This window comes from Neolamprologus multifasciatus, chromosome 12 (assembly GCF_963576455.1).
Source record: "Neolamprologus multifasciatus chromosome 12, fNeoMul1.2, whole genome shotgun sequence".
Lineage (NCBI taxonomy): Eukaryota > Metazoa > Chordata > Actinopteri > Cichliformes > Cichlidae > Neolamprologus > Neolamprologus multifasciatus.
In genome coordinates, this window is record NC_140450.1 from 30,536,800 (window position 1) to 30,559,082 (window position 22,283).

The window sequence follows — 22,283 nt, forward strand, 5'->3', positions numbered from 1 at the left end:
CACATTAGAAAAAGCATGCATCAAATTCAGACTGATGCACGACAGGGTGAGGACTACATCTGCTGCTCTACGTCAACACAGTGTTCTTGTTAGACATGAGAAACTCCTTAATGCAGCGTTATTACCCCAGAAAGACAGGAAAGGATCTTGACTTCAGCTACATTTATTATCTAAATCTCTGACTGACATGCACATACATGATGCACACACACGGTTGTTTTACCTGGTTGTGCAGCTGCAGCAGCTCCTCTTCATTGCCGCGTGTTTTGTCCTGCTCCGCCTCATGCAGCTCTCTGACTTCCCGCAACTCTTCTCCCAGTTTCCTCACCTGCTCCTCCAGAGCCTCCTCATCACTACGCCGTGAGCCCTTTGCACACAAAGCACACACATTACAACAAAGACTTACTGTGGACAGTATCGGCTTTATGAGAAAGGAACTCATGTGTAAAGTGACGATGATTTCTTTAATGCTAAAAATTTGCATTACATATTGTAAAGACAACGTGAGGTGAGCATTGCCTGTTTAACATAAAAACAGAGTAGTGGGAAAGTCTGTAGACATACAGTGTACCTGTCTCCTGGCCTCCTCCATACATACTGATGATAATTTGAACCAAATACTTCAAATTTAGATTCATGACTCCATAAGACTGTTTCCTGTCCCTAAGTATGGCTTCCTGACAGCTACCCTTCAACTGAGGCTAGGTCCACACGTACACGGGTATTTTTGAAAACGGAGATTTTCCGTTTTTGTTTTAAAAAATAATCCCGTCCACACGTAAACGCAGAAATGAAGGAAAACGCTGCTAGGAACATGCCAATGCAACAGGTGGCGATATATTCCTAACTGTGTAGAAATGTTGGCCAATCAGAAGTCTAGAAGCCTCGGTGGGAAAAAGTAAACAAAGCTGGGGCATAGAAGCAGAACCGAGTCGTATGTGTGGAGGGACAGTAACTGTGTGTGTATATGTAAGCATTTAAACACTGCAGAGAGTACAATTAACAGTAACAGTATTGTAGAAATTTATTTCACCGAAACAATAACGTGGCGCACACTGTGACGTCAAAAAAGGCGCACACCTTTGACGCTGTGTTTTCTGTGTTTTCTCCGTTTTTCTCGTCCACACGTAAATGCAAAAACTGAGTTTTAGAAAATATCCACCCTGGCCGGAGTTTTTAAAAATCTCCGTTTTCAGTGACCGAAAACGCCATTTATGTGTGGACGAAAGATGCAAACGCATAGAAAAATGCGGGTACGTGTGGACGTAGCCTGAGACCATTTCTGATGGGGCTTCAGTGAACAGCGTCTCTCAGGTCTTTCCTGTTCCTGAAGGATGTGACTCTGGGATACTGCCCAACTTCTGCAGATAGCTTAGGCCAGGGGTGTCCAACTCCAGGCCTCGAGGGTCCTGCAGGTTTTAGATGTGTCCTTGATCCAACACAGCTGATTTAAATGGCTAAATTACCTCCTCAACATGTCTTGAAGTTCTCCTGGTAATGAACTAATCATTTGATTCAGGTGTGTTGACCCAGGGTGCTATCTAAAACCTGCAGGACACCGGCCCTTGAAGCCTGGAGTTGGACACAGCTGGCTTAGGCCCACCACTTCCACTTATCCAGTTTCCTCAGATTTTTTTAGGACACACTGCACACCAAGTGCCAAGTTTCATCTAATAGTTATAACAAATGTTTCTGTGACAGACTACTAGCACCAAAGGGCCTAAAGATAAAATTTAAAATGGAATTCTTTGTCTGTTGTGTGTAGTCACAACACTGGTTCCTTCCTTGTGTACCTTTCTTATGCTTGAATGATTCACAGGTCAGTGTTAGGTGGCTTAGCAAACAAAAGAAGTATTCCTCTGAAAAGCCTGGAGAACTATTGATGAGAACAAGCGGTGACTTTTGTCACACAGAAAATAAGATGCTGTATTGCCGTGTACAGTACTACATAAATAGTTCTTCTTTTGAAATGATTCAATCGCCAAAAATTACTAGTAGTCCAAAATTAGTCATTATCTCACTTTTTCAGGTAACACCTAATATTAGTCTAACAGCAACAATGCTGACTGCCAGCGTGTTGCTCATTACCGTAGACTCATTGCCATCCAGCAGATTCTGAGTGAGCCTCCGTAGCTCTAGCAAGCTGGTGTGGAGGCTCCCAGTAGGCACATCCTTGGCTGAGGAAGTCTCAGAGGACTCGTCCATGGAGGAGTCAGTGGACAGCGCTGAATCCGTGACATCGTTTCCCCGCAGATGAGAGCAAAGTGAGCGAACTTCACAGTAGGCCTCCCATAGCTGAAGACGTAGCTGATTGATCAACAAGACAAGATAGTTTAGATATTAGTCACCAACACTCCTGATGCTCACAGCGAGTTTAAACAAACTGACTGTGGATACGATCAGGCAGTCATAAACATCGCTACCTGCTCCCTCTCCTGCTCCTGCTCCTCCTGCTCCATACTTTGCTCTATCTCACACAGCAGGCTGGAAGGATGGGGGGTCAGAGTTTGGAGGCTGTGCTCCTCCGTCAGCTCCTCCAACCTAGCGGCCAGCTGCCTGTGGGACACCTGAACCTCCAGCAGCTCCAGCTGGCTCTGCCGCAACTGGACACAAGAGAGGAGTTAACTAAGACTTAACAGTGGCATTCATCTCATATTTTTATACTTGGGCTATATTAGAGTAGCTCTGGATGATAGATAGTTCAAAATCATTGTTATTTATGCAATACTGAACCTTAGTGGAGTTCATCAGCTCCTCCACTGTCTGAAACAAGCCGTTTTACCTCCCTTTCTCCTTCTTTTAAGTAACTTTTTCTGGTTGGCTATGCACTTAAAAACTCACAGGGATTACTTGTTTATACACTGATGTAATAGCTAGATATGAAAGAAAAGAAGGGAAAGCAAAATAATCTAAAATCACTCTAATCATTTGTAATAATAATAATAATAGGAATAATGTACACTATCTACTAAGGTAGCAATTATTCCCTGAAGCTTCATTTATGTGTCCGTACCTGGAGGTCCTTCTCGTGACACTGCTTCTCCAGCACCAGCGTCCTCTCCCGGAGCTCATCCACAGAATTCTGCAGCAACTCGTTCTCCTCGAGCATGGCGTGCACTCGGTGCTCCGACTCCATCTTCCGTTCTGACAGCATCTTAATCTAGCATTTCAAACAGTGACAGTTAGACCCTGCGCTGTGAGAAGCAGGCGTTACGTTTGGAATCCAAGCATTGCTCAGATTTTCTGGTCGATCGCAAACAAATGGGCAGCTATGGACCTGATTAAAGGCTGCATATTGTTTTTTCCCTGCCTGTGAGGGAAGCTGGGCTCTTGCACAAGATTAAAAGCACTCCCACTGGCCTAAAGAATGTTCGTTGCCTAGCACGGGTGTCTGCATTGGTCGCCACCCTCGTCTTCAGGAATGTTTTGGCGATGCTTTAGCATCTACACAAAGTTTCATAGCAGTGTACTGCTTACCGTGCCTGTGTAATGGCCTTATATTGAAGACACAAGATAGACTTCATGAATTGTCTTCCCTTGCAGCTGCCTGAGCAGCTTTGCCCATTAAACAAACATCAGCTCTGCTCATTTTTATCCCTCCTGCTTCTGACCTACATCTGATAACCTACTTCGCAGCACAGGGAGCTTTCATGCAGAACAGTTGTTTTTACTGGCACATGTGCATCTACATGATCAGGTTCTGGATATTTTGGGTTGTGCGATAGTCTCTGCTTTCACCCTAACAGGCCAAAAAGCCATTAGTCATCAAGAACATGTCATATAAAGGCAAAGCATTGGAATAAGGGGAGCACCCAGACATTGCAGTATCTCTAAATATAGAGCAGGAGCCTTTTCTCCCAATTATAGCACAGGCTCTGCAGTCTGGGTGTTTTCTCCCTGGCTTTGAAGAGAAGCTGCGGAACAACCTGAACTCTTACAGCACTGACGTAGAGGACATATCCATTCACATATGGCACAACTGACATCACAACACAGCTCATGCTCTGATAAAAAAAAAAAAAAAAGTATCCAAGCTTGGCCTCGGAAACAGGGATCGGCAAAAATGCTGCGCACATAACATATTACATACTATAAAGGTGAAAAGAGTCAGCACTTTGCCCCATCATCAAGACACATGACAAGCAATTGCAAAAATCAAAGCGAATATCAGCGCCTTCGCTGTTCCTGCTGTTTTACAGTGTTTCACATGCAGCATGCAGTCAGGCTGAGAGACGGTGCAGGGGAACCACTCACTTCTAGCCCTTGCTGCTCCAACCAAGAAGGAAGGAGGGTGAGGGGAATGGGAAATGGTGAGAAAGTCGAAAAAGATAAAGAAGAAAGGAAAGAAATCACACAAGTGCCTCGAGTTCAAAGTGAAGATCATCCCCTGAGAAGAAAATAATTTATTAAGGGAAGAAAGACTTTTCTTTTTCTTTTCATCATTAGTGGAGACTTTAAAGCAAGACTGTGTCTTTTATTGAACAAGTGGACACTGTGGCTACAGGTGGTAATTGCAAGATAATGGCATACTGACTCTTTAAAGTCATCATTAGGCAAGCAAAGTGAGGGGACCGGATGCAACATTTATACTTACCTACCTCGCAATCGATTACAATTAAAACTAATGATGCATCTCGAGTCTCCCACTTAAATGTTTGAACTCGCTATACTAACTAAATAAAAGATGGACCATAGACTGTGCTGTAACTCAAAACAAAGCCCTAGGTAAAGCCTCAGGTGAGACACGCAGTGGTTTCACTTTAGAGGCTGTTTTCTTATATACACTCCCTGGTCTACATGGTCTAAATATTTCAAAAACCCTACTGGGAAAATCCCAATAAATGAGCAATTTCTTGCTGATATCCCATGTCAGTGGAAAACTGCTTTAAGCTGAGGCTAAGGGAAGGATGAGAGCATCGCTGAGTTACAGCTTGTCAAACCCTGAAGCAGATGAGTTACAGCAACAGAAGACCACACCAGGTATCTCTGTTGTTAACTAAAAATAGGAAAGTGAGGCTACAATTCACACTGGCTCACCAAAATTGGACAAGACTGGAAAAATGTTGCCCGGTCTGATGAGTCCTGATGCGTTCGGATGGTAGGGTTGGAATTTAGAGTAAATAACATGAAGGTATGGATCCATCCTGTCGTGAATCAGCAGGTCAAGCTGGTATTGGTGGTTTAATGGTGTGGGGATATTTTCTTGGCACATTTTAGCCCCTTTTATGAATTACTCCTGTCAATAGAAAATTGTACTTAGTAGTCAGTATAATCTTTTAGTGATATAAGTTTGCATATTATAGAATACTGCATGATGACCCTTTTATGACTTAGACTGTTGTTGAAATCAAGACTTGCTTTATAAGTTCTTTCTCACAGTGATAATAGCTGAGCAAGCTGTTATCATTTCACTCCTGCCAGAAAGAGGGGAGCTGGAGGCTCTTATCTTCAAGAAGAGGGGCAACGTCCTTCAGAATAACACACACACACACACACACACCTGAACCACTTTTATCTTCACTCCCTACATACTAACATTCCTCTGTTAATGAATAGACGTATTCACTGTTGTATTACTTTTGTATATAAATAAAGGCAGGTGCAGGAGACAGAGCGCACATCACAGGGCCCCCACTCTGGTGTGAGCGTTCTGTGATCATGCCCTTGCAAGTAAAAACTGCAGCGTCTGTGTGTTTCTACCTTTAGATTCTTAGCTGAAGAAGTGTCTTTAGAATAAATCTCTTGACAACTCCTATTACAAATGGAGTATTAATTATATGCCAAAGCCTACTTGAGTATTGTTCCTGACCACGTCCATCCATTAAAGGTCAGAGTATGTCACAAAACTCAAATGATCTCCAACTGGTTGGCTGTACTTAAATGACCTTTGCTGTCACCAAATCACAATCCAATAGAGTAAATTGGGATTGCGGTGGAACAGGATTTTCATTATGAACGTGCAGTTGACAAACCTGCTGCAACTGCGTGACGCTATGATGTCAATATGGGCCAAATTCTCTGAGGAATGGTCCCAGCATCATTTTAAATCTGTGCCACAAAGAATTGAAGCAGCTCTGAATCAAAAGGGAACTAGCAAGTTGTACCTAATGAAGTGCCCTGTGAGTGTATCTCTGACAAGAATGACTTCATGCAGTGCACTGTAAGTAAAGAAATAGTGAAAATATGAAATATTTAAATAGCTGCGTGTATGTTTGCGATAGTTTCCAGCCAGCAGAATATCGTCAGCATCCAAGGGCAATGTCCACACTAGCTATTTAGCTATTTTAGCTAGATTAGCTATTTTAGCTAGATTAGCTATTTTAGTTTAGCTGTCTAGATTAGCAATCTTAGCAGAGCCATGCAGATTTTCTTTCCTTTTTAAATCAACCATTGATGTTAATGTGACATGCATGTGGCATAGTTTGGCGCTGGTGCGTATTCAAGCACCATCTTCAGTATAAAATTTTTTAGATAAGTGGTGACTGGCATAATGCATTTTAAATTTAAGTGCAAAATCCAACATTTCTGGTAAGTGTATAACTTGCCTTACTTGACTTGGGCCTGTCAAAAACAGTGTACTACATGGTTGTGGACAAAATGAAGTATCTGAACAGACCAGCTTATTCAAAAAATTGTACAGCTCTTGGTAACTAGAAATGACTTAAATTGCTTCTACTAGGCACCATGATTTTTTAACTCTTAAGTACCTAAGATAAATGATCCTGTTAGAAGTTCTAGTCAGCTTTAGGTGGAGTTTTCTCACTTTGTGCATGTTCAATCAACTGTACTTGTTATGAAGTTATGTATACAGTAGACAGGATGCACACAAGGCCGACCTCAGCCTGTAGAGTCTCTAGTCGTGTCATGTGCTGGCGTGTGGACACACTCTTCTCCCTGAAGTCATCCCGTAATGAATGGACCTGAGTGGACAGCTGCCTCTCCACCTCTGCAGCCTGGACAAAGACAGAAAGGGAAGGACAGAAACTGAGCTTAAAAGAGGCCTGCTTTTAGTTTGAAAGAATACAATTTAGCACTGTAAGACGTTGCTCATGTAAGCGTTGTTCGTGGTAATACTGGCATTAAAAATCAATGTTAACGTGTTGCAGAACTTGATAACTGAAATTAGAATACTGGCACTGCAACTCTTTTGTCTTTTCTCCCCCATGGTGACTCATTGGAGGCTAACACATGCAGACACTCAAACACATTGCCGTTCAGTTTGCACTCACACTGTGTTAGTGACACTGACGTGCTGTAAATCAGCCCTCCTCAGTCTGTTTTGGTAAATGGTGCATTTAATAGCTGGTTCTCTAAAAGCACAAATTCACCCAAAAGTCATGGCCCTTGCTAAAAGCCTCAAACAACAGAAATGATCTGCTCGCTATTTGTGCAATCCAGTGAAGCAGCAGCAGCAGCCTTAGTGCATCACTAGAGCTTATTGGACAGGTGGGATCAGACCACACAGAGCCAGGCTGTGCATCATTAGCATAAAGCTGCACTCAGGAAGCTACATTTTGCATTATCATCACTGCCATGGCAACAGCAAAATCCTAAAAAGCATACTTTATCTCTCTCAGGAGATGAAAATTGAGTAAATGGACTAACAAAAAAAAACTAGAAGCAGGAAGTCCGTTTATATTTCCTTATTGTTGTTGCCTTTTAATCACCGAGTGTTGAATGAAAGTGAGGATGACTTATTGCATCAATATCAATAAAAGCCTCTAGATGGCACTACACGCTGCTGCAGCTTTTTGAGGCACTCACAGAGAGATGAAAGGGCTCAACAGCTGGGCTGTACATGCATCAGGCCATTTTAGTTCACTTCTGTTTGTAAAGCAGCACTGTTTGTGGTGTCAGTGTTCTTTGGGAAGAAAGGACAGGCTGCCATTGTGACCATTTCTGGGGCTCCACTCTGAACAGCACCTAACAAGACAGTGTAAGCACCATGACTACTCATGTTTCTACTGCTTACCTGCAAAGGCCTATTTACCTTTAAATAAATCAGTTTATCATCCACTTCAATCCATCATGAATTCCAAAAGCACACAGCGCTAAAAAAAAATCCTGATTTACAGAACTTAGCGCCTCATGAACAATCAAATCCTTCCCTGCATGCATATGACCTGGATTAAATAATGAAAACAGGGGTTGCTATATGTTATTCTTTTAGAACAAGTCAATAATGTTTACATCAGAAGGGCAAAAAGTAAAAATAAGTTGAAAAGTGAAAGTTAATGAAATGAAAGTTGGTACTGATGGTCTAGAATAATCTCTGGATCCAGATAAGTTTGTGATATATTTGCAAAACATGATTCAGGTCCCGACTAACTCTAAAAGTTGAATCACTTCTAAGCTGAACAAGCACCATCTCTTAACTTTTTGAGTAATCCTACCAACAAGTAGATAAACTGAACCAATCGCATGAACTACTTGGCAGAGCAGTGATGATTAAGTGATGACTAAGCAATAACTTTAGTTTTTATAGGTCTAATTATTCATGTGTCAGCTTTGCACCTGGTACTTAAACACAGAATTGAAAACAAGCATGCTTTCTGTGCCATGCTGTAATAAAGGAGCCGAATGAGCTTTTATGAATCAAAAAAATATGGTGTGGAAAACCTTTTTACTTTTTACACAAAGCATGTAAACAAGAACCAACGTTGGATGTATATAACTTGGGAAAGCAGAGAGATGAAAAACTCCAAGTTATATCCCAAACACCAAAGATTCATGGATGTTTTGTTAGCTAAATGTGATTTCCATGGAGTTTTTCCCCCTCATAACACTTGTTTCTCTTTCCTGAACTGAGTGGTTTCATTCATATTTCAGGGCTGCTCAGGTGTGTGTGTGTTTCCTTATGTTTGATACCCCTAATCTACACGTTCTTTCAACTAGAGACTTTTTTGTCATAGTTTGTCATTAATTAGACTGTAATAATTGTCCTTTTAACATTTTGTTCAACAAGTGTTTGCTGGTTGGGTAGTTAATGTAGTTGACTCTTTGTAAACCTGTTGACAAACAGGTCATGTTTTCTGAAATAACACAAAAGGACACCTTTTTCAAACAATGTAAATGCAGGTATGGGATATGTCATTCCAAAAAACTTGCTGGGAAAAAGGAAAACATACAAATACTTGACAGTCTGATCTGATTAGTTCAGTCAAGAAGCCCAGATGTACTTATCTGGATGAACACTACATAGTGCCGTTGTCTTTGAGTGGAAAACAGGGGCAGGTAGCAGGAGCCAGTGTGACAAGCAGGCCAATGTGACATCTGACCCACTGGCCCAACAAGCTGACAGATTGAAATCGTTTTGGGAAAACCGCAGAGCCGACCGTGAAGTTCCAAACAGTCACTTAATCTGTGCATAAACTCCTCAGATTTCAGATCAAGTATTATCAACATGACAGGACAAACTGGAGGGAAAAGAAATCAGACTGCTGCGACTGAATCCAGGGCACCAAAGTAGGGCTGAGCAGAGAGACGTGTTACTGTAAAGCCTCTTTACTCTGGACATCACTTCCGGTAAATATGTGACATTCGCTTTTCCAAAGGTGGCAGGAGGAAGAGGAGTAGAGTCACTGCTGCTGATGCTGTTTGGGGCTTTCTGTGTGGGACCCAATTCAGGTGCATCAGGGGTCTTGGGTGACACAAGCTGGCATCAAACTATCTGTATCCTTGTGCCATTCTGTAGAGCACATTCCCATGGTAACAACACAGAGGGTTTCAATTTGCATGTCACTCTGGTTGTCATAGCAACCGCAGAGAAGTGGGATTGGCGGAGCTGCGACTTGGGGTCTCAGTACTTGTGGTATTTTCCGCATTCTCTTTCTCAGAGCGCCGTTCCTTGCATGGAAGGAGGAACCCTCCGTCTTAAACAGTTGCATAACAAATCCCACGTGACAATACGTGAGTGCGACAGCAGATCTTATAGGTGCTCCAGCAACTGCTCCATATGGTGTCAGCAAACGGATGGACAGATGAGCAGCACTGGCTGGAGTTTATAAATGTAAGGTTTGAACTAACCTGACAGGTAAATTTAAGTAAGTGATGAGGAAAAGAATTGCACTGACTCCTCCTGTACAGCCTCAAATGAATCAAACACAACGTTCAGAGTTTACTTAAGGAAACTCTGAACGTTGAGGGAAGTAGAATTGACCCCAAACATAAAGCGTGACGCTTTTTTTTGGCAGAGTCAGGGCACCCTCTGCTTTCTCCCAGCCTGTGTGGTAATGTAATTACAGAAAGGTCCCTTTTCCTGCTTGTTCGCTCTGATCAGATTAAGCCCGATGAGATTGGCTGCCCTGACACTCCAGACCCACGGAAACAAGCACACACCTCTTGAATCAATGACAGCCTATTTTCTCTGAGTGCACTGAAATAACATATAGCATTAATAGTCAGATCTGGACTCATTCAAAACACATACACACAAATATAGTGCCCAGACGGAAGAAAGCCATGAAGGAGGGGACTATTTTTATGATCTTCTTTGCTCAAATACCAGCGTTACCTGCTGCTGTTATTAATTAAGTAGAGTATGGATTGAAGTGGTTTTGGTTCCTGACTTAATGCATATAGCAAGGCTATTAGCTTGGATTATAGCTAATCCCTTCAGGACCGTATCTTACCCCATGACTTACATCACTTCCTATGAAGTGCCCTGGCTTGTCAAGGTCATCTTACTGGAGCCAAATGAAAAGAGCTTGTTAAGAGCTGATCCCTGTGTTGTTAAAAGAGCATAACACTGTTTTCTTGTATTTGCCTGTAGCTTTTACTTCCTCTGAAAAGCTGGCCATTTTACATAAACAGACTTTTTAATGGGCAAATGTATAAATAAAAGCATAAATCATGAAATATTTAGCATTTTTTTTAAAAATAACTGTCTAAAAAAGCTGAGATCAATTCACAAATTGACCTTAATGTGATTCACCAGAGAAATAAAAGCTAAAATAAACCTGCAAATATAATTAATGCTAATGATTTCTCTATTACTTTTTTTGTTGCTTCTACATTTTGTAAATCCATATATTTATGCTTTATTGGCAAACAGGTCTGATTTTGATCTCTGTGATTAAATTAGAGACAAGGCTGGATTTTCCGTGGCGTTGTGTCTGGTCCACTTGTTTGTGCAGTGATGTATAACACTTTTCCAAGAAAAGGTGCAAGGCTATGTAAAATGTAAACAAGAATGGCCAGTTATCAAATGTAGAAACTCAGACATTTTGATAACACAACGCATTTAGTGCATTGACGACTAGGAAAATATTATATCTTGGATTTTTATTTGTTTGTTTTTTGTTTGTTTGTTTGTTCGGGAGGGGGGGGGGGGTATTTGGTGAGATCTCAATGTGTGGGTGGAGGCTTTGGGAATACTATGACCTGACTATCTGCTGATGGTACTGGAAATTTAAGCTCTATGATAAGTCACAAGGACAGTTTGCAGCTTACTGATAGTCAAGAGACATACTGTGCTTCCTTATAAGGAGTATGTACTGAACCTGTGTGTGTTATTAGACCTTTAGAACTGGATGAGCAGCCCTGCTGTAACATGTAACTTTCTCTTTGACATTAAGTGACCAGAATACTGCACAGTATATTTTACACTGTTCGTCTTTATCGTTTGTTATTTCTGAGGAAAAACTCTGTCTCATCATAACAAATAGTGCAATAAGTGAAGTAACAGCTCACAAATGCAATTTAAAGCACTACAAAAAACCAAAAACACGCAGGCCCATTTAGGCCTATTAAGGAACTGTCTTGCTTGTCACCAGCACAGTGATCAAATCCCACCATCAATTCCAGTAGAAGAGTCCATTAGTTACTGTGCTCGATGTCACAGGTGCATGTTTGCAAAGACACCATAAGTGCTGTTTATTATACACAGGGTTTAGAGAGACATCTGCCATCCACACATTAACCATTGTGCACATCATCCAATCACATGGCTCCACAATGAAAACTAAACAAAAATAATAGTTTGTGAGCTGTTCCCGCCCACCTGCACGCTAGACTTTTGCATTTGTTTCCAAAATCCAACTTTTCAGTTTTCCAACTGTACCTTAGTAAAACAAGTGATGCAACACAGTGAAATGTGTCACTGTCCCAACTATTTTCAAACATTATGTCAGAATAAAATGAAAAATTTTGAAATATAATCTAATTTCTCATGTCATTCTCGAGGCATGTCTTCAATTAAAAATAAATGATGATTGCACAGCATCCCAACTTTTTTTTTTTTTTTTTTTTAGAAATCAGCAACATGATTGAAAACAATTAGTAGACGTGCTTCATTGTGATTTTTAGGAGGCATGGCTTACGCAACAGTGACAAGCTAGTTATCACTTAGCCAACTTATTTAACGGTTAATAGGACAACATATAGATCTACTTTTATTATGAATCTGTTTCACTAGAAAATTTAACCATTACAAGAAACAGGTCAGATGAAAATGAAAGGCCTTCTGTGGCTTTACTACTGCACAGTTTCCTCGGGGTAGCCTTACATTCCCTCCATTCATCCAGACATGTAAACAGCTAATATTACTTAGTCACAGGCCATTGCTTAGTAATGAGCCCAGACAGAAAGAGAAAGAAAAAGAAGAAAGATGCAAAGAAGAAAGAATAAAGTGAGATGGTGGGAGCACTGTGGCTGACCTCATTATTTTTACTAACCAGTAGGTCTTCCTCTGTCTGCCCAGCACCCTCAATCATGAGATCTGGATCGATGCAGTCAATTTGTTCTCATGAATTTCCCTGAGACCACAAAATCTGCTGTCCTCCTCAAAACATAACACAGACCACTTCTGGGAATATCTTCATAGTTTCCCATGCCAGGATTTCAGTGAAATAAATCCAGTTTAATTATTCTAAGTGTCTACTTTTGCTGCAATCCACAGTAACTGACTTGCCCAGCACCGCCCTTTGATTGCAATGCAATCGTGGTGTTGGAGCAAAACAGCTCAGGAGGCCGATTTAACCTGATGAAGATGAGGGGGAAACTGTGGGTTAAAAATCAACTGCACTGGGCCTTTCCCAAGTGCCTGGGAGCAGAACATATCTTCTCCCAGGAGGGGAAACAAGCACAATCCTGAGCGTCATCAGAGGCAGTAGTGACGGCATTATCGAAGCACCTGTACAGGCCTGTCAGTCGTTCTGTACAGGGGCCTTGGGGCACATTAAATTGTAGCTTCAGCACCCACTGTAAAGCTACATGACACCAGTCAGTACAATGATGCCTCTGTTTACAGCCTTCAAGTTGTTACACTAGCCTGACAGGTGCCGTATGTTTCTCTCACGTGCGAGACGAGCAGGATCAGGGGCGTTTCAAGAGTAAAAAAAAAAATCATAAAATTCTGTCTGAAATAAATATAAAACCATACCACTTGACAGATTTCCAGCCTCCATAAACATGAACTCTAACACATAGCTGGCCTGTAAGAAGTGATGGCAGCGACACTGATTCAACAGCGAGGTACTGGATCTTAGGAAATGCAGCGTATGAAACGAATGATGCTTCACAGGTCCGTTGTTTAAAGGTCACTTTTAAAGTTTTAAAGGAGACAGAAAGTGGACCAAGCCACTGTTAGGCATATGAGGGGGAGTCGATTTTTTCAACATGTAGAATATATAGTTGTTCATCGGCTATAATTAGCACAAAAGGACTTCAGGGCATATTGTTGCATTGCTAAATATCATACTAGATAATGCATTAAGGTAGACGACACAAAGAAAGGGGGATCTGGCCTCCACCGTCCCCCCATGATCTCCACCCACGGTTACACTGATATGACAATTCAATTCTGGGAGGGGGCAATTAAATTTCATGTGCAAAGGAACAGGGCACACCACAAGCCACCAAATCTAGCTACAAACACAAGCAGCATTCTGGTCTGTGAAAGCACAGCATTCCTATGACATCAGTTATTAAATACGATGACCTTTAACCACCAAGCAGAACATAAATAATATTAAACCGTTGTTTATTAAGTGGCAGTGCAATTATCACAGAGGTGAACAGTGTGAATAAAAGGACACTCTAATAGAGCAATTAAGTGTGCACTCGGTCTGAATAGAGGCTGCTTGTTTTGATGTTGATTGAACAGATTGAGGTGTTGTACTGAGCTCCTTAGGAAGGCTTAATCAGCTCTGGCTACAAACATTAGCATTCTCACTTCTGTCAGTCTCCACCTGCTGTCAGACTCAGTTTACCCTAATGTGTTTCCAGTATATCCAACAAGGATAGAGCCTGAAGCTTTCATGGTGACCCCGATCGCTGCTATATTATACATCTGAGTGCTCATCTACTGTAATGTGTCTGTCTGGAGATCTGCTATGAGACCTTTTCTACTGTGCCAGTCATAATAACTGCACTCAAATTACCTGTCAATATGCAGAGTGCTATTGCATAAGTGTGCAGTCCAATCGTTCTAAATTATTCCGCTTAAGACCTGGAAGCTACACTTTTATATTGATGAGTTAGCATAATTCAGGTGAAGTCAGAGAGAGATGGGCTGAATAAAGATAGATCCACCATGAGGGGTGATGAATCCTCACTTGGCTGAGCACCTTATGTCATATCAGCCAGGCAAACTGAGTTGTGGCCTCACTGGCCCTGAAGCCAGGCCAGGGAGAAACACTTGCCACATACTGGCATTTCTGTGAGTCGTGTTTCTCGGTGGGGTGGAAGGGCATTTACAGCGGCTTTAAGACCATGTGATTTGATGAGTCAAAGCCCAGACTAATTAAATCTTCCTTGAGGTTGGCCCAGGGAGCCTGAAGCAACACATTTGAAGCACAAACATGCACACAAGCACACAGGCTGAAGCATTCCTCACCCTACTGAGTTGCTCCAGCAGTCTGTGGTTCTGTTCTGAGAGCTCGCTGATGGCCTTGGTCTTGTCCCTGTCAGCTTCTTTCAGCTGGACTTGCTGTCGCTCCAGCTTGCCCTGCAGCTGCTGGACATCCGTCTCCAGCTCGGCCACCCGGCCCTCCCATTCCCCCTCCCGGCTTTCCAGACGCCGTCGCAGCTCATGCTTCTCTTGCTCCAGGTGCTGCATTATGTTGAGAAGAAGAAGAGGTCATCATGTTTAACTTTAAACACAAGTACCAAAAAAGAGTATTGGGGGTTTGACAATGACAAATACTGGTGGTTCTATGGACTGAGAAAGTAGATCTGTCTTGGGCAAGCACATTAGAGTATTGGTGGTTAAAAAACAAACAAAAAAAAGTTGAGACTGGAAACACCAGTTGAATCCACTGAACAGATATGACCCTAGCTATTGGAGTGACAGTTCGGATAATAAGATGCTTCTTTTTTCTGCAGTTAGCAGTGGACAGATGTGCATTGCACCACCAGCAGCTGCCGGCTGTTATGGTCCTAGGATCAAGCAATCACAAAAAAGAGGTATCACATAGACTCAAAACAAAACAACATCAAGCACTGCCAAAAAAAAATGAAACAACATCAATGATAAGGAGATGTTAGGGCTCAGCTTCTCTGAGGATAAATGTGGATCAAAGGGATGAACAGATGTACAGCAGATACACTAGGCCAGGATTAGTCCCGGTGTTTTTTCATGTGATTTGTTTTTTCTCTGCCCATGTGCCTGGTTGTTCGAAACATTTGGAAAACAACAAGAACAAAAGATCAGCTGTTAAGCCTTCATTGTAAACATGATGAGTTTATAGTGAATGCTGTGCTGGTCACTTTAGCCATAGACTGGACTGAGCAGCATGCCTATCTACACTGTATCCTATAACTAGGCTTGGAGCACATTGTGTACAATGACAGAACTTGCAAGTCTGCAGGCAGCATTTGTTGCTGAGTTTGTTTCCAAACAAGGCCTAAAGTTGACACAAACCAAAACCATACTTGAATTAAAACTTGTCAGGCGTACTTTCTTTAGATTACCTCCAATTTCTCGTTGAGATCTTTGTGCATTTTCTCATATTGCTTGGTCAAGTCTTGGTTTCTCTCCAGCAACGCTTTGCCGAGTTTAGCAGCTAAAACCAAGTCTTTTTCCTTTTGGCGAAAGAGCGACAGCAAGTCTGCGTTATGCCCCACCGCAGGCGTGTCTGGGTCTGACAGCTGCTCCTCACCTCCCCGCTCCCCGGTAAGCATGGCCAGTTCCTCCTCCAAGGCCATCCCGAGGCCTCCGGAACCGGCGTGCCGCAGCGGATGACCCTGAAAGCCGCCGGGCTCCTGAGCGGTGGGGCTACCCCGGGACTCCATGCAGTCGCTGTCCAGCTCCAGTGGTGCTGAAACCACGGCAGACGTCTGCAGGTCTAGGCAGAACGCGGACATCGCCGCCCGGCGGAGGAGAGGCCAACAGATTACAGCCGACTGATTTCACACCGGATGAACCCACCCTGCTCCGACTGTGTTGGGCTGACCGGGCCGGCTTCTAATCAACAATTCATCCATTATCGTCGCTCTTCGGATCCCGTGGTGTTTAAAAAGTGCTGCCTTCCCAATTTCCTCACGTCCCCCTCTCCTCGTTAACCTACCAGCCGCAACGGTGGCTCTGATTGAATCCCAGCAAACACCGCCTCCTCTGCAGCTCACTGACTGCTTGTTTATGATTGCTCACAACAAAATATTTTTATCCCGGTATGAACCGCCTCAGTGAATTCTTCGCAGCCGTCGGTCGGTCAGGGTCCATCCCGTCTCGGGGTCCTGGATCCCCCATAATGATCGGCCTCCACACCGGAGGAACTTAGCAGCCAAACATGATAAGCGCGATCACGATGCCTCTCAACCTCCTTCCTTTCCTAATGCGCGTTCCCGCCACGGCCGTGACGCCAGCTGAAACCTGTTACAAACGAGCAGCCGATTGGCTGAAAATGATAGCGCCATATTTTGGTGCTTCACACACACATCTGTGACATCCAGTAAATGAACACGTGAAGGGATAAAATGAAAACACTGTGCTGCCTTCAGCAGTGCAGGAGCCTAAAACCTACACACATAAGCGGGCACTTAAAAACAACAACAACAAAAAAAATACAACTTTTTTTTTAACATTGATTAATTTAAACTTAAGCTTTCACGATTTTTAAAAAAAAGAATCTTTCAACTTGATCGCTTGGTCCAAATAAATAGGCTGGTAAACATGGATTTATGTAAATGAACAAAAGGTAAATAAAAACAAAGAAAAGGTTAAAAAAAAACTACAACCACGACAGGGCCCTAAAAAACCTAGAGTTTAAATAAACATCAGTTATTTATTATAGGCCCTAGTGTTAATATATAGCTCTTTTTCCTAATAACATAAAAGTAAGGTTTTGCATTTATGTGTATTACGTGTGATATTACCTTGTGTATAATACCTTGTACGTTACCGTTTGTACTACTCTGGTCACTCTGTTGTATTACTCTGTATCACTGTGGGCACTTTTTTACTCTACCTGCACAGCTCTGTCAGTACATTGCGGTGCTAATATGGCACAAGACACTTTAACTTTCCACTCGCACAATGTGGATTTTCAGACTTTTAATTTTAAAAGTCCAGATTGTTTTATTTAATTTACTTAATGTATATAATTCACTACTTACTATATATAATGTCGAGGAGCGTTTCAGGACACGTTTAATTTCACTGCGCGTTGTACTTGTATAACTATGAACGTGACAAATAAAGAATCTTGACTATTACCTACATAAACCGATCTTACCACAGTTTGTGGGTATGTTTGGACTACAGGTGTAGCTGGATTACAGTGTCAGAGGATATTCAGGGGTATTTCTGGCAAAACTAGCCTGCAACACGAAGTTATCACGATATTTGATGACGCGCACATTTACAGTCTAGGTTCAAAATGTAATACCAAAGCAAAGTGACCAGTAAGGTTATCATATTACGTTTTGTTATGAATTCGTTTATTTGAAAAAATGTAATTATTTACACCATAAGATACATATGATACATTTTGGGGAATGAGTAACTTTATAACTTGTTTTTCGTTCTTTGAAAAATACACGCAGCCTCTCAGATGTTTCTAGATAAGCTAATTAGCATAATGAGCTAACAGCTGTCTGTGAAATGAAACGTCTGTACACCGTGTATCAAGATATAGCTAATTTAATTGTTTCAAATTTACACAAATTTAGCATTAGGCTATATTAATTAGTAGTTATAAATAGGTGCTGCGACCTCCGTCCACCCAGCAGTTTGATGTCTTCCAAAAGCGCCCACTAAATATAAACTAACACAAATTATAAGGAAGAAAATGGAGAAATGCATGATGGGAAACTGCTTATTAACTGCTTTAAGAGTTAAATTCAGGGTGAGTTGATAAATAAAGGATTAAGCCACAGGGATTAGGTTTAGGGTCATGTGTTTACAAGTTAAAGGTTTTTAATGGACTCGCTAAGTCCTTCACAGATACTGTAATATGTGTGTATGTAGTAATGAGGGGGATGGGGTTAAAGATGGGGTAGGGTCCTACAAACAAAGGCTCTACTGGGAGCACAAAAGAAGTGGGTCACGGCCTGCTGGCCCACCATGGCCTAACTTTGTGGATGGGGGTGCCATCATAGCTCAGTGGATAAACTCTGATTTGATAAACCTAAGCTTAATGAATTTATCCGTATTAATATTATATTATATTGTTTGCAAATATAAGGGAAAATGATAACATTTGTCCTATAGATAAATAGTTGTACAGTTCAGTTTTTTTTTTAATATAGTGCTAAATCACAACAACAGTTGCCTAAAGTCTCTTTATATTGTAAGGTAAACACTGTACAATAATAGAGAGAAAATACCAACAATTACACCACCACCTATGAGCAAGCACTTTGGCGACAGTGAGAAGGAAAAACGTACTTTTAATAGGAAGAAACGTCTGGCAGAACCAGGCTCAGGGAGTGGCATCTGCCATGGGGAAAGAGAGACAGGACAAAAGACACACTGTGGAAGAAAGCCTAACTAAAGTAGGTGTAAGCTGAAGGCTCGATCTCCCATTCTACTTTTAAATATACTAGGAACCAACCATCAGAGAGCTAAGTACTCTTTTGGGGTGATATGGTACTATAAGGTCTTTAAGAGAAAATGGGACTTGGTTATTCAAGACCTTGTATGTGGGGAGAAGGATTTTAAATTATTCTTTGTTAGCATAAGTTTATTAATTTTCCTTTTATTTTTTGATAATCATTTTTAAGGTTTAAGTAAATGCAAACCCCCTGGCCAAAAACAAGGTTTGAAACCTTTTCCAGTTTTTTAATAGAGGGTAAAAATTTCTTCAGAGGATACCAACGTTTTTATTTGCAAGAAAAATCATGAAAAATACATCTTTTTTCTTTTTCTTCTACTTCTTTTTTTTTGACTAATAAGGGATTAATCAACTGCTTAAAGCCTATTATTAGGGCTGATGATCAAAGAGACACAAATCAGACCAACCCCGGTGGTTCTTTATTATAGACTGTGGCTCCCTCTGTGGAAAAGATGATGATATTACATTCACCTTCCCCAAGTGATGAATAAGAGATGATCATCCTACTTTCCCTACTTGCAGCTCACTTGCTGCAGATCTGAAAAGTATTTTAGGATTGTGATGTGTTATAAATATTTATGCTATAAAACTGTATCTGAGCTCTTTCTGAATCATTGCCAATCCCTTTGTGTACAAAATGTTTTGAAACAAGTGAAGATTATTATAGAGATTCATGACCAAAATATGTAAATTGTTGACATATTCTGTGAAGCTTCAGTATTTAGAAGCAGTCGGAACGACCAGCAAAAGAAGACGAAGAGCTTTCTGCCTGTGCTGGATTGTGAGTGACAATTCTCCATCCCCTTTTCACGTCAGTTGCCTAATTAACTGATTGAGTAATCAATTTTAAAATCCTCTAAAGAGCAAAATTAGCTCCCTTAATAGTGACAGTTTGGAGTGAATATGAGCAGAGTCTTTTAGTACTTTGTGTTCCGTGCTTATGTAACACCAACCCTTAGTCATACAGTCCTGACTTTGCCTTTTTTTTCAACTGATGCAAGGTTTGGCTTCCTGTTATGTAACAGAACCAGGCTCTTCAAACCTCTAGATTACTGTATTTATTTCTCCGTGATAGCCCTCACCCTAAACCAACATAGCAGAACATACAGAATGCAGAAATGATGCAATATAAAATATTTTGCCAGTGGGTGGCAGTGTTTTTGCACTGCTCCTTCTGGTCAATGACTTGGAAAGCTTGTAACACCTGCAGAAGAGGTACTGCTGTTTTCCCCTGTTGATAGTTTCTGTCATTTGTATGCTCAATAATATTTCCTAATGTTTACAGGAACAAAATAACCCCTAAATTCAAGAATCTTGCTCGCTTTAAAACGATTTGACACCAATCATCAGTCAATACAATATGGATGGTGGTCCATCCATATTACTTAATGCATGAGCAGTGGTGTACATTACAGTGAAATACAAGTGAAAACAGCCTTGGAAAAGACCTGTTATTTTCCATCTTCACTTCAGAATTAAGCTGTGGTCTTAGACACATACAATACCTTGTTGCTAGGTAACATCAGCATGATGCCTGTGCTCAGCCCAGTACTCAAGATCACTTTGAAAATGCACCCTTATTTCACACTAATGCCAGTAAATCATGCTAACTAAAATATTCCATGAACAGTTTTGTCAGTAAATTGACTTCAATGTGACTTTAATGTTAATTGTAATCAGACTAACTTGTAATGACAGGTCAATTTTTACCATTCTATTCAATGTAGATCCACACTTGTATGTATATATATATATATATATATATATATATATATATATATATATATATATATATATATATATATATATATATATAAGCTATAAAGGTTGGGAAAAGTACCAAGTGGAAACTTTACATACCTTTAATAACATGCTGGATTGTGCAGTGGCGTAAGCTAGAAGTAGCTCTATTTATAAATCATCACACATTTTTTTCCTTCAGATATTTAAGGATCAACAAAACAAACATTCTGTAATACTCTACTCCACACATTTTGGTTTTCAGGTTTCCATAGCAGGTGTGTGTGCGCTGTTTCTGAGTGTCATCCCAAAGTCTGTATGCTGAACTCCCTAATTAAGGGCTCTTCCTGCATGTGTGCTTTTGCAGACACAGGCTGTTTCACAGTAACTGAAACAATGTAAAAGTGTTGTTAATGCACCAGATTCAAGGAGCAAAGAGGCAAAACTGGTCCGTTACCTACAGCAAGGAGGATGTGCAGAGTTGGAGATGAGAAAGTGGAGGTGTGAGCTGATTCAAGGCCAACATATGGGGGTATGCAGGCCTTAAGAAAGAAAAAAGATAGCTTTTGTTACACAACTAAGTCAGTGATTTCATAACCTTTTTTTAAGTATGAAAGACACGGAGATCTAATTAAGTCAGTACTGCCCATGTTCTCTGTCTGCCACTGATTACTGTCACACGCACTAAATGTACAGTACTGTATTTTCACCTTGATAGCACTTTGTCCCTTCTGTTGCACTGATGTAGTACTGCTTGCCAGGTTAGGTTCTGCCATCTGTTACAGAGTGTGTAATCTGTCACTGTGTGCGTGTAGTTTGCAAGTCAGTGCCACGGTGACGTGTCACTTAGATTGCCAGACACCAGGGACCTTGTTAAGTTGTGACATGACATGTACCATTATTCTGTTAGCCCTGGTTTCAGTACTTTAAGTGTACTTTGTTACAGAGCTATTAGACACCATTATGGTTTACTGCTTCTATTGGGCCTTACTGGGTTTCAGCTAAAAGAGGGAAAATATATGTGAAACTGCAACATGTGGCTGACTCAGCTGTTCACAGCTCCTGCCTTTATGTGGGAAAAGTCTTTCAGTCCATGCAAATGGGCTGATTAATTACTTTGCTGATTTAAAGTAATTTAAAAAATATTACTATTGTAGGTTACAAACCATATTTGACCGACAACCTTGGAGTACTTGAGTCTTTTTCCGTCAACTTGAAAATGAAAACAGATATTTGCTGTAATAGCACTCTTGTCCTGTCAGTTATTAGACTGCAGTTCTGCTCCTCAGTTAGAAGCTGTTTAATAATAGTCACTGCATTTAGAAACTAATGAGGTGCCCAGTTTAAGAAGTCTTAAGCACAATAAATGATGTACAGTACGTGGATCAGGCTGCTGACATTAGTGTGATTAGTTCTGGCTGCTACAGAATAGAGAGGAAGACAGAATTTGGGGAACGGTAAGGGTGAACAGATGAGAAATAAGTGAGAGAGATAGCTTCCTCTCATACTATGGTATGTGATCTGGTCTGCTGCATTACTCTACAATGC

At 41.2% G+C, this 22,283-nt stretch overlaps 1 protein-coding gene across 4 annotated transcripts in view; it reads right to left on the reverse strand.

Annotated features, from left to right (window-relative positions):
* The window catches only part of bicdl1 (BICD family like cargo adaptor 1), a 37,560-nt gene extending 20,785 nt beyond the window's left edge, over positions 1–16,775 (reverse strand). For all 4 annotated transcript variants that reach the window (XR_014877141.1, XM_085179571.1, XM_085179573.1 and 1 more), the window contains exons 1-7: positions 15,913–16,775; positions 14,837–15,052; positions 6,837–6,953; positions 3,014–3,160; positions 2,424–2,603; positions 2,089–2,307; positions 224–367 (exon numbers count right to left, since the gene is read on the reverse strand). Coding sequence is in view for 3 of the 4 variants with exons in the window: in XM_085179571.1 (XP_085035697.1) it covers positions 224–367; positions 2,089–2,307; positions 2,424–2,603; positions 3,014–3,160; positions 6,837–6,953; positions 14,837–15,052; positions 15,913–16,305 (1,416 nt within the window). In the remaining variant the exon portion in view is untranslated. The remainder of the gene's footprint in view (positions 1–223; positions 368–2,088; positions 2,308–2,423; positions 2,604–3,013; positions 3,161–6,836; positions 6,954–14,836; positions 15,053–15,912) is intronic.
* Positions 16,776–22,283: the final 5,508 nt, after the last annotated feature.